Raw genomic sequence first — 12,445 nt, 5'->3', positions numbered from 1 at the left:
GAAGGATTATCATGTTATGTGTGCTGGCATTAATGTTTTTAATTTTTTTAAAAAAATTATTATTATTGGTTTTTAAATATGGATATCCAAACCAGTTTGCGTGTACTTCAACTAATTTTATGGGCCTTGAAGTTAATGATTATGTAAACCTTCAGTGACCATTATATTAGCAACTCTATAGCTCGAACATGAGACCATAGAAAAAAAAAATCTTTTTATCCCAAATTTTTACCATTAAATCACTTACTAGATGGTTTTAAAAATTTATTTTTGTATTAGGTGATTGAGGTTATTGTCATTAATTAATGTTTACAAAGAAATTAAAAAACGTTTTAGGTTACGTTTTCAAGTGAACAAGTTGCATTTCTTGGATTTGGCATTTGGACTTTTTGTAAAATTGAGAAATCCCAACAGCAAAGAAAAGATAATGACAATTGATTTGAACCCAGGAAAAGGAGAGGGGATTTGGCAATCTAAGGGTTTGTTTGAAACTTTGTTCTAAATGATATATTTTTTAAAATTAATGTTTTTCAATATATTTTTAATTGTTTTGAATATTAAAAATAAAAAAATATTATTTTAATATATTTTTCAAATAAAAATCATTTTAAAAAACAATTATTCCACCTCAAAGTTTAGCCACAAAATCTTTTGTTTTTGTTCGTGAAGGTGAGAAACTTCTTTACAATGTCAACAGGATTTTGTGTCGTTACCTTTTTAATTAAATAAGCTTCTACCTTCAAGTGGTTAGAATTAAAAGAAATATATTATATCAAATTAGTCTTACAATAAAAACATATATAATGGCTTAATGGCAGCAGCGGAATCTAGTGCCTATCTATAATTATTATTTTTCTATTGTCAATGTGGTTCCAAAAAAGAATAATAATTTCTCAACATTTTAGATTTTTGGGACAAACAACATTTTTATTAAAAAAAAACCCACAGTTAAAATTAAGAATTTAAAAAGGATATTGATTTTCTTCTCCAACAAGGAGCTCGATGTCATAGCATCGTCCCTTATAATAATCAAGACTGGGAAGCCCGTCAGTCCACCATAATAAAACTTGAAAACTTGTATCACATGATAATATCACTCATAATGTTATTGCATGCAAACAGATTTTTCATATTAAACGTAACCCTAATGATTCAATTGACAGATTCAAGCTCGCTTGGTTGCAAAAAGCTTTCAACAACAACTTAGAGATGGAATATGATGACATTTTCGATCCTGTTGTAAGACCCATAACATTTTGAAGCGTTCTTGGTCTTGTTGTCTCACGCGGCTGGTCCTTCAGACAACTTGCCGTCAATGATGCCTTCCTCCAAGTTCATCTCACAGACACTGTTTACGCGGTACAACCACCATGCTTCATGATCAAGATAATCCATCTCATGTTTGCAGACTTTGAAAAGCAATCTATGATCTCAAGCAAGCGTCTTGCACATGGTATGATGAACTAAGCACTTTTCTTATTAACTCTAGGTGAAACATCTCTATTTGTCCTTCAAAGTGCTAACCATCTCAAATATATGTTAGTTTATGTCGATGACTTCATAATCATTGGTCACAATTAAGAGTTCACAATATGTGGACTAGATAATGCATGCAGCAACTAGCAAATACAATGAGAAATGACATTTAATAGTGTCTAGAGGGAAGATCTGCCACGAAAAGCCTGCTTATAAAGCTTTGCCCAAGAACACAAGAGGCACTGTATTGTGAACTCCAGTTTTGAGCTTTCCACAAAGTCAAAGAATGGCAAAACAACCCGTGTTCAGATTGATCATAGGGGATCCAGGTGTTCTCAGCCTGTAGGCAGACCATGACCGCCTCCAAGACTCTTTGCAAGCACTTGCAAAGATGCTCTAAAAAACCCTATATTGCTGCAACTTCGACAATCCAAGGCGACAAACATTGCCATAATGACAACTAAAAAGTTCATCCTACTGCTAACTTCATTCTGTAGAAATGGCCCTTAGAGTGTTACTGAACAATTTAATTGCCTTCAGAAACATTTACCAGGCAAGCAAAAACATAATGCTTCCATGCACAGAAGAGTCAAAGATAATAAATAGCTGAATTACTCGAATGCATTAATATACAAGGCATCTCCTAAAAAGCACTTAGAAGCACACAATGCCCAGAAACACGAAAACTAGCTCACCCAAATTCTCATCCAGATATAATGCAGAAAGTATAGGAATTAGAATTCACTCTGAGTCATTATAAAAGTGGAGTTCAATCTTTAGTTGACAATAGGACCACTACGATTTTTGGGAAGCATGAAAAGCTAGAAATAACAAGGCCAACATGGTTGAATGCTTGACCCTTTATTACAGGGATTGCATTGCAATTTGTCCTACTATAGCAAGTTGAGAAGAGAATGCCGGGTCATGATTCTGAAGAATTTCTCTGTTGAATTTGGCTGAGGGATGATTAGGAATAATTGGTTGATGGAGTAACATAGCCCTTCAAGGGCATGTAGAAGATCAAGCATAATGGAGGAAGAAAGTGTTTGTAATGAATAACGTAGCTATTGGACTGAGTGACTGAAAAGCCAGGTTCAGAGAAGACAATCTAGCATCAATGAGGATGCCCAACTGCATCAGCCAATAAAAATGTACTTCATCTTGTTGTTTCAGCCTGATGAAGTTCAAAATGCACACAAATGGAGTATTTTCTGACCATCTCAAGTATCAACCAAGTATAAAAGAACCAAATGCTTTGTACTCATTGTTCTCACCAGGACATGCAACATCACTGATAAATACCACAAATTCTGAATCTGAATACTGATGATTTCTAAAAAGATAAATTCAAAATCAAGCATTTCCACATACATTTGCATACAAGGTATAATGAAAGACTTCAATTTCCATTCAAACTCTAATTAGATGCTACAGCACCAAAGCCATAAATATAAGCACGGGTGGCCTATAATTTGTGGGAGCAAGCCACCCCCCACACACATCAAGTTTTTGGAGAAGTGAAACTTCATACCTATAGAAAGTTTCATTGTCATTACATTGTCCCTAACAAAAATGCAATGTCTCTTCACCTATTTAACTAGCATATCCAGTACCATTCCACTAGTAACTACCAGAATTCAGGGACAGGCAGTCATCCACTGTAACTCCCTCTGACTATCAAGGTATTTAGCTAAACCAAACTACAAACACACACAAAAAATATAAATAAATAAACACAGAAATTTCTACCTTGATGTTACCCATACCTCAATTCGTTCAGCAATTATTCTAAACTACTGGGCTCAATTTTCTTGCTCTCTACTCTCTCCAGAAAGAACTTAGTTGCAAGCAAGTTATCAATCAAATATTCCCTATACAGACCAGGAAATAAAATCACTTGAGGAAATCAAAACTTCTTTTAAAATTCTACAGCATCCATGCAAAGGAAAGGGCATTAAGAAGTGAATCTGTTTTGTAGAAAAAATTATGTACCTAATAAATAGCATCTACCATGAGAATGCACTGCTACAGGAAAATTGAGATACTCATGAATCATTTTATATGAATTAACTAGTTGTTAACAACACAAGCTTGCGGACTACCAATTCAACCATCCCAAAGGCCAGTGGCACATGGAACTGAAATGAATTGCAGGCTCTAAAACTTGAATTCTTTATGGTCATATATTCTCTATAATCATTGGATTAACATGACATTTTAGCTTTGACTTTAACCAAATAAAAGATTCTTTCACTAAATGATACCTGAACAATCTGAAATTTCAGTGAGAAAATACATGTAGTTACTAACAGATAAGCTAAGTGGAAAGCACAAGTACAAACCGCCCTGGCAAAGCTTGATCACCCCAAGTTTGCCAAGAATAGTAAAGACACCGTAATGCAAACTCCAGCATTTGCCTACCCTATATGTTACAGAGTTCAAATTCACTCAGCCTCATTATTTTTCTTTACAGGGCATTTACAGAGACGGTAGATCCCTTCAACACCTTAGTACAAGCCTGACATGTATGTTCAGCAATCAAAGAAGAAGCTCATGGCACAAAGCCATTTAAAAGTTCCTCCTACAGCCAACTTTGTACTTAAGAAATGGCTTTTTCAGTCCTATTTAACAAGTTGATAATACACAGTACACATAAAGCACCATGGAGAAAAACTAAAACACCACATATCTGAGTGAACAATAATTTAAAAGACAATAAATAGCCTGCAAGCAAAATATAGCCTCTAATCCAGGATATTCACCACATCTTCAAAAAGGCACTTTTGATGCCCATTTCCAAGTACCACAAAGGCTAACAGTTTTTGAATTAGCACATAAGAATTGTTAGGTGGATCTAACAACCACTACAAGGTTTTGGAATTCACTCTGTGTTCTCACCTAAAAGAAATTTATTGCAATAGCAGGACTAAAATTTACTGCAGGGGAGAAAAAGAGAAGCAACAAGGCCAGTGTAGTTTTATCCTGGAACATTTATTATGAAGAACTGCACTTGCTTCTACTTGGCAAGTTGAGAAGAGAATGTCATGTCATGATAATGAAGGTTTTATTTATTTATCTATTTTTTGTTGAATTTGGCTGAGGAATAATTAGGAATTAACAGGTCACATGGAGTAATTCAGCACTTCACGAGCATGCAGAAAAGCAAGCAAAGGGAAATGAGAAGCTGGTTTCTGATGATTAACATGGCCATTGTTCTGAATGTTGGCAACACTCAGGTTCAGATAAAATAAGAACTAGCATAAAAAAAAAAAAGCCTAATTGGCTCACCCAATACAAGGGAAAATGGGTACCTTTTTCTTGCTAATGCAGCTAATGAAGTTCAAAATACACACAGCATGAAAGTATTTTATCCTCCAAATACACACAACATGAAAGTATTTCATCCTCCTCAGCCAAGTAGCAAACAACTAAATGATTTTGCAATGGTATAATCTTGACAGAACATACATCAGCAATCAATAATACCTTGATGCTCGTACAAAATAGTAAAGACTCAACAAGTTAGAAGATAAATTTTCAACTGCACAATGGTCATTTCTACAAAGCCACAAATTCACTATAATGCATTCCCTAAAAAATTTGCATATTAGCTAGACTTTCATGTCCACGTCATAAACATTTGAGCTCTAAGTAGATGCTACTTTACCAAAGACATAAATATATGCAATACCATAACAAATAAATAAAAAGCTTCTTCCCCAAATAACTAGCATATGCATTATCATCTTCATTTTTAAATTAGAAACATTTTGAGACTGATAGTCATTCATGGACACTTCCTCCTATCAGCATGGCAATTAAAATCTTAACTAACCACTATCCAATTCATTTAACAAAATCCAAACCAAAATCAAACTAAAAGCAATAAGAAATAAGTTACAACCTTGTCATTATCCTCATCCTCATCGCATATAGCCACACCCCTCAACTCCTCTCCCTCTCTACCTTGTCCGAAAAGAACTTAGTAGCAAACATATTATCAACCAAATACTCCCTATAAGGATGATTCTTCGGAACAAGCTTTTTAAACTGCTCAAACTTTTTCTCCGCTTCATCTTTCTTCCTCAACAGAGTATAAATGATCCCTTGACACAAATACGGCCTAAAATCCCTCGGTTCCTCTTTCACCAACTCCTCATAAACCTTCAATGCATCAAGATACTTCTCCTCCATTACTCTAACTTGCGCAACCAACAACTTAAAATCCCGCAAATCCGAATTCTTCTTTTCTTTTTTACATTTATCCATTGCACTCTCTATTCTTTTCAACACAACTTCCAAGGAACCACCGGATTCCGAATTCGCCATTACAAGGCCATGATAAGCCTCCACGCGAAGTGGATCTTTTTGTAAAATCGCTTCAAACCCATCTTTAGCAGACTCAAAATCTCCACTGTAAGTGTAAATTTGTGATTTCAACAATGGCCATTCATCTTCATTTGGCTCCAGCTCGATTAATCGATCAACAACTTCAATTGCTTCAAGAAGTTTCTTTGATTTGATCCTCACCTCCATGAGAGACCGTAGAGCTTCAATATCATTGGGGTTTTGAGACAGATAATCTTGAAGAGCTCTCTCCTGTTCTTCATACGAAACATTTTCTTTCGAAGATTCCTTTGTGGGGTCTACTGTGGATGACGCGGTAAGCGGGGAGGCGATTGCTGGTTTGATATGGAGGCGAGTGAAGAATAAAGCGGCTGCCGCGGTGAGAGTGATTGAAGTGGTTTTGATGATGGTGCCAAGGTTTTTATTGAGTGGAATGATGCGGGAGGAGGAGGAGGAGGAGGAGGAGGAGGCTCTGATGGAGGCAGAGGAGAGTTTGAAGGGTGACGATGATGAGGGAGGTGGGGTTTTGAAGGAGAGGGAAATGATGGGTTTTGGAAATGATGGACGGTGGGGATTGAGTGAGAGATTAAAGGGTTGGTGACGGCAGTGCAGTCTAGCAACTGACTCCATTTTATCCGAACGAGAAGGCTAAAACCTAAAACCCTGGTGATAAAAGGAGGGGGAAACAGTGCAAAACCCTGGGCTTGGAGCGGAGAAAAAGGAGATGTATGTGCCAATTTTTGTACAGGAAGAACGAACGGACATTAACGCTGCCGTTTTTAGATTTTGATGATTTATGGGCCAATTTGATTATAGGGGTCACGTTGAGGACCGATTCGCTCCAAGGACTCATCATTATATTATTATTATATTAAATTATAATATTATTTTTAACTGTTCTAAATTCAACGTGCACACACTTCTAATTTATTATTCATTCATTCACTATGCACTTTGTCTTTATTTATATTTTGGTTTCCATAGTTTGCAAAGTTTACAATTCAATCATAAAAGTTTATTTTCTTCACGTGGAGTCCTTGAAAGTTTGAAGAGGAGAGAGAGAGTAATTAGGGGATAAATGAGAGAAAAAGATTTTGAACAACCAAATTCCATCAATAAAAAATAACAATTTTGATATCTATGGGTTTGTGTTTATAAGAATGGTTCCATGAAGGTGATTTTGTGTATTTAATCATGCTGAAAAGGTAGATCTAGGCTCAAAAACAATTTAGAGATCATTTGAGGTTTTAAGCATATTAAAGGGTATTTTGAAGTTGTTAATGGGATTATTGAGCTTTTTAGATTTTCTTTATATTTTTTAGGTAAAAATATATTGAAATTTGAATTTTTACTTATTTTTACCAAAAAAATACCTTGATCCATAGTAAGTTTGTTAAGGACAAAATTAAAATACTTTTCATTCATTTATATGTTGCAAATGTTATTTATGTCTTCGAAAACATTCGAGCACATAACATGACATCATTCTCATGATGCGGAGGATGAAGTAATGGTGCATCATTCTGATTGTGAATTTCTCAAGCAGTTTAATAGAGTGCATCCTTAGTTTTCAATGAAATTACAATGTGTGTCTTGATTTATGTACAAATAGGTTTCATCTATTAGGTCATTTGCTGCATCCTATTCTTGTTGGCTGATCATATTAAAAGTTTAACAATTTCTATTGGAGACGTGTATGAGGCTAGAGTTTATATTTTATCTATAGTAATACTTGATCCTTATAGTCCAGGTAGAAATATAGATGCTTGTCTTCAACTATTGATTGATAAGTTGAAACCGTTATAGTTATCTAGAGCTTTGATGTATGATGTATGATGTATCATGGAAATAAAATTTTCAAATAAAGATAGCTTTGATGTGAACTATACATGATTTTTCTATATATGAGATGGTTCAGGATGGAGTAAACATAGAAAATTAGTTTATCCACATTGTATGGAAAACAATAAGGCCATCACCTTAATGAAGGATGGTAGAGCTTTTTTTTTTTTTTTTAATTATCACTGGAGGTTCTTGCCAAGTTGTCATTGATATAGAAAAAATAGAAAGGAATTTTTTTAAAAGGTAAAGTTGAAAGGAATGTTGCACCATCGATACTTTCGAGTGAAGAATTATATGATGTAGTATCATAGTATAAGGATATTGGATTTGATTTTCAATTCGGTAAGTAGAAGTTTCTTAGTTTTAGTGTGACCTATAATTGGTTTAATCAAAGTGTTTTTTTGAGAGGTTCCTTATTGAAAGATTAATGTTCTTCGCTATAATTTGAATGTCATGTTTATCGAGAAGAATATGTTTGAAAATATTTTTAACACAATCATGGATGTCAAAGAAAAAATAAAATATAACATAAGAACTAGATAGATATAGCTTTATTTTATGATCATCAGGATATAAAGTTGTTTAATGATGGGGTATGTATCGTAAAGCTTGAAGCAACATATGTCTTAGATAAAAAATCACAATTTCTTATTTACGAATGACTTAAGAGTTTGTGATTTTTTGACGGATATACTTCGAACATAGCTAGATAGATGAATTTAAAGTAATGAAAATTGTATGGAATAAAGAATCATGATTTTCATGTGTTTATGCAAACACCAAGAGATAAAGGATGCACCCATTGAGATTAATTATTTTTTTAGAGATTTTTGCTTAAACAAGTTGCATTCACAACACATGAAATAACTTGAAAAAAGCATCGTTGATACCAAATATACCTTGAGATAATCTTTTCTCCATCTTTCTTCGATCCAATGGAACATTTGCCTACACACTTAACATATGAAACAAAAGTTAAAAAGCCTATGCAATACAAATGGATGTATCTTTTTGAGAGACTAGGAATAACATTCAACATAAATGTATAATGTGGTTTCTTAAACTTTTTGTTTCAATGAATATATGTTTATGTTTACCTTTATGTAGTACTTGTTTAACCTCAAGAAAAAAAAAATTAAAAACAAGACACATGTTGATCATTTATATGTGCGGCTTATATTATTGAAGAGATTTCAATATTCTCTAATCCTAGATGATCATTGTTGAAGAATACAGCTTCAAGAAGATATTTGACAAACATCGAATATATATATATATATATATATATATATATATATATATATATATATAATACATAATTATGTGTTATTTAACTATAGTGAATTGAGGCCTTTTGTATAGTAAATTAATTTTATAGTCTTGAGTTATTTTCTTTTGTATTCTCATTTAGGCTAAATTCATAGTAACTTTCATATAGACAACATTATCAATTATTATTATTTCAAAATCCAAATCTTACTAAAGCTTAAATTTTTCAAATATAAGATGAACAATTCATAATGAGGTTTAAAAAACAAGTACGTTTTTAATTATTTTATAATTGTAATAAGAATACATTTATTTATTTTACTATTAATGGTTGTTATCTTTAACTACGTGTACAACATGAGAGGCAATACTGAAATTTTAAAATTACTTTCTTTGGGTTTAGAATGAAAGATCCAGTGTTATAACATGTATTTTGTTAGTGGCTATGTCTTCTATATTAAAGATTATGTTGAGGGTTGAAATTCCTATAATAGTGGGGTTTGTGTTAAGATATCAACTTTCTTTGAAGTTGATTATTATGACAAGTTAGAAGAGGTGATTGAATTGTAATATCATAGGGTGTAAAATATAGTTTTTTTTTTTTTAATTCAAACGATATTATGATACCGATAGAGTAATTAGAGTAGATTATCACTTGGTTTAATTAGAATTAATAAAAAAAAAAAGGTAAACTTAATAACATTCATGATATTTTTGTATTTACCAAACAATGTCAAAAAATATATTACACATACTCTTTTATTTAAAAATGATTGTACAAGAGTTGATTAGTTATCCACTATAAAACCCAAACCTAGGAGTCATGTCCAAGTTGTAAACTATGGTAAAGATGAAGAAAGTAGGGTAGAAGATGTATTTCAAATAGATGAGTCAGTTGATCCATGTTGAGTTTCTCCATCTACTGAGTTAGAAGAGAATTCCCATTTTCATGTCACTGGAATACTTACATTTATATTGATATTGAAAAGTTAAATAATATATATTGAGTACTAATGGACATACTAATATTGATAAAGATGAAAAGATCAAACAATTTCAGTTCAACGACGAAGATGATGATGTACATAAAGATGATGGGGATTCAAATTAAACATGGGATTTGAACTCATTTTAGATATAAAATATTATTGTATAGTTAATACATTTATTGTCATTCAATAAGGCATTGTGTTTTTTTACATCTATCAAGTGTTTATTGTTGAAGAATATGGTTTTAAATGAGTTGTTGATTTTTAAGTTATGAATATATTATTGTTGAAGAATGACATAAGTTCTATGAATTCTCGCAGGTGTTGCTGTTAAATTAGGTTAGATTAGGAACATAACAAAATGCATTAAAAGAGGTGGTTAGATAAGAAACATATCAAAATGCATCAAAATACATTTATTGTCGTTTTATGAATTCTCGTAGGTGAATGCAGCAAAGGTGGTGTTTTATGTTTTGTTGAGAGTTATTTAGCTAATATGAAGGGAAATCATGTAAATTAATGTTTAGACTTTAGTATCTGTTTAGATTGAAAAGCACTATGTTATTTTCTAAGTTATTGACCATGAGTATTTGTGTTTTATTTGAGTTTTTGAGGACGATCTTTTATTAGCATATAAGTATTTTAATGTGTTGAGAAAATATATGATCAATTACTTTCTCATCACTATAATTTATGTATCATCTCAATATAAGCATGTGCTATTTGAGAATCTTGTTTTACGATAGTATTAATTCTGCGATGTATGTATTGCTTATATATGGTAATCTTTTTTTTCATAATGTGAATGTGTGGAAAATATTTGGAAAAATATCTCTGCTATGCTTTAATTTCTTTTATCTTTCATTCAATGGTTGAGTTAAAACTACATTTTTGCTATTCGAGCCTTGAATCTTCCCCTCTAGTTGGGAGAGAAGTTCTAATTGTACTGAAGGTTCAGTGGTTTCCTATGCAATTAGTTCATTACTAAGCTTGAAGTTAAGAGCTTCAAAAATATTGGTTTAGCCATATTTTGCTGATGCAAATGAAAAGACAAAGCTACTAAGAATCATTACATTTTGCTATCATTAGTATATCTTTATTTAGAATGGAGATATCATGGTTCATTTGGTGTGTATACATGTGTTGGGTTAGGTCTCGTATAAAGAAGGTGCTGCTGGAATCTTGTTATAAATGGATAAATGCATTAAAAAAACACAAACCATTGATTGAGTTTTTAATTAAATATTCTAAGTTATTTAATTATATTATTTAGATGCCGATAAAAAGTATAAGGTCAAAACAGAGTAGTACTGCATAATCAAACAATAATGTTCTTGACCCTTCGTTTTATTTAAGTGTCGATCATGAAGAGACACATGATGTACCATTTAACGATGTTGGCTTATTGACTGTCGGTAGCAGATCTGGGGTCTTATCTACCAGGGATCCATATTCTGGCAAGTTAATTGCAGAATGGATGCCAGATTTAAACATGTAAGAAAATCTAATTTTGTTCAAATATAACATTAAATTAATATTTATGTGTTTATATAGCTTGTAGTTAATTATTTCATTTTCAAGTTTACAAATGTGGAAGCTGTTAGAACAATAACATCAATGATGAAAGCGATGAAAAAACCTCTTTTTCAATCGAGTCAGTTTCAAGATCATCTAGAATGGAGGTCTATAGTTGAGGCTTGGTAGGGGAAGTTCAAGGTTAGTATTTAATCAATACATTTAGAGGATAAAGGATATTTTTAAAATTTAAAAACTAATTAGTTTATGAAAATGATTTCAAGGAAAAATTTGGTGGGATGAATATGCTTTTTATATGATAGTAATCGTTTTTCATAAAAAAAAAATTTGTTCAATGAGTTTTTAACCAAGTTGTGAGAGTTTTGGCATAACACCCACACATATGCTATAAGACATGTTGAGTCAGGTGATGTTTGGAAGAATTGTAAACCTCCCCACATCACAAACAGTAAATGGGAGATATTTAAAGTTATTTACATTGGACACTTTTAAAAGACTGTCACAAAATGGGTCCTTGAACAAAAACAATGATGCCCGCAGTTCCATTATCAAGCATACTAAAAGGTCACTTCTTTTCATTAACCATGCAAAATGCATGATAAGAGCCTATTTATTTTTAAATTTTTTTTCTTCAAATGGTAGTTATTATTTGTGATAAGGTTTAAGTACTAATTTATTTTACAGTCTACACAACTTGGACACGAGCTTACTTCAATAGAGTTTTATATGGAAACACATATACAGATGAAGGATAGATGGAAAGGGGTGCAACAATTTGTTGATAGTTGGGTCGAGGTGTTTATTGTAAGTAGACTTTAAAACCTTTTGTACATTGTTTGGACTAATGTTTTTCCATCCATATCTTTAACTTGTTTTTCTTTGATATAGAAAAAATATAATGTTGCCAAGCATGCCAAATATGGAGAGGACCCTTCAATTTACTAGGAATATGATCTGAATTTATGGTGGGAGGCTGGAGCAACCGA

General features: G+C 32.4%; 1 protein-coding gene across 1 annotated transcript; it reads right to left on the bottom strand.

Moving 5' to 3' along the window:
* Positions 1–5,211: 5,211 nt before the first annotated feature.
* Positions 5,212–6,605, bottom strand: LOC118062672 (protein SLOW GREEN 1, chloroplastic). The gene has a single exon (XM_035076511.2). The coding sequence runs from the start codon at positions 6,451–6,453 to the stop codon at positions 5,422–5,424; it is 1,032 nt and encodes a 343-aa protein (XP_034932402.1). The 5' UTR covers positions 6,454–6,605; the 3' UTR covers positions 5,212–5,421.
* Positions 6,606–12,445: the final 5,840 nt, after the last annotated feature.

The sequence above is a fragment of the Populus alba genome, chromosome 16 (assembly GCF_005239225.2).
Source record: "Populus alba chromosome 16, ASM523922v2, whole genome shotgun sequence".
In the NCBI taxonomy this organism is placed as follows: Eukaryota; Viridiplantae; Streptophyta; class Magnoliopsida; order Malpighiales; family Salicaceae; genus Populus; species Populus alba.
The sequence above is the reverse complement of the archived record's forward strand: the minus strand, read 5'-3'. Positions and strand labels throughout refer to the sequence as shown.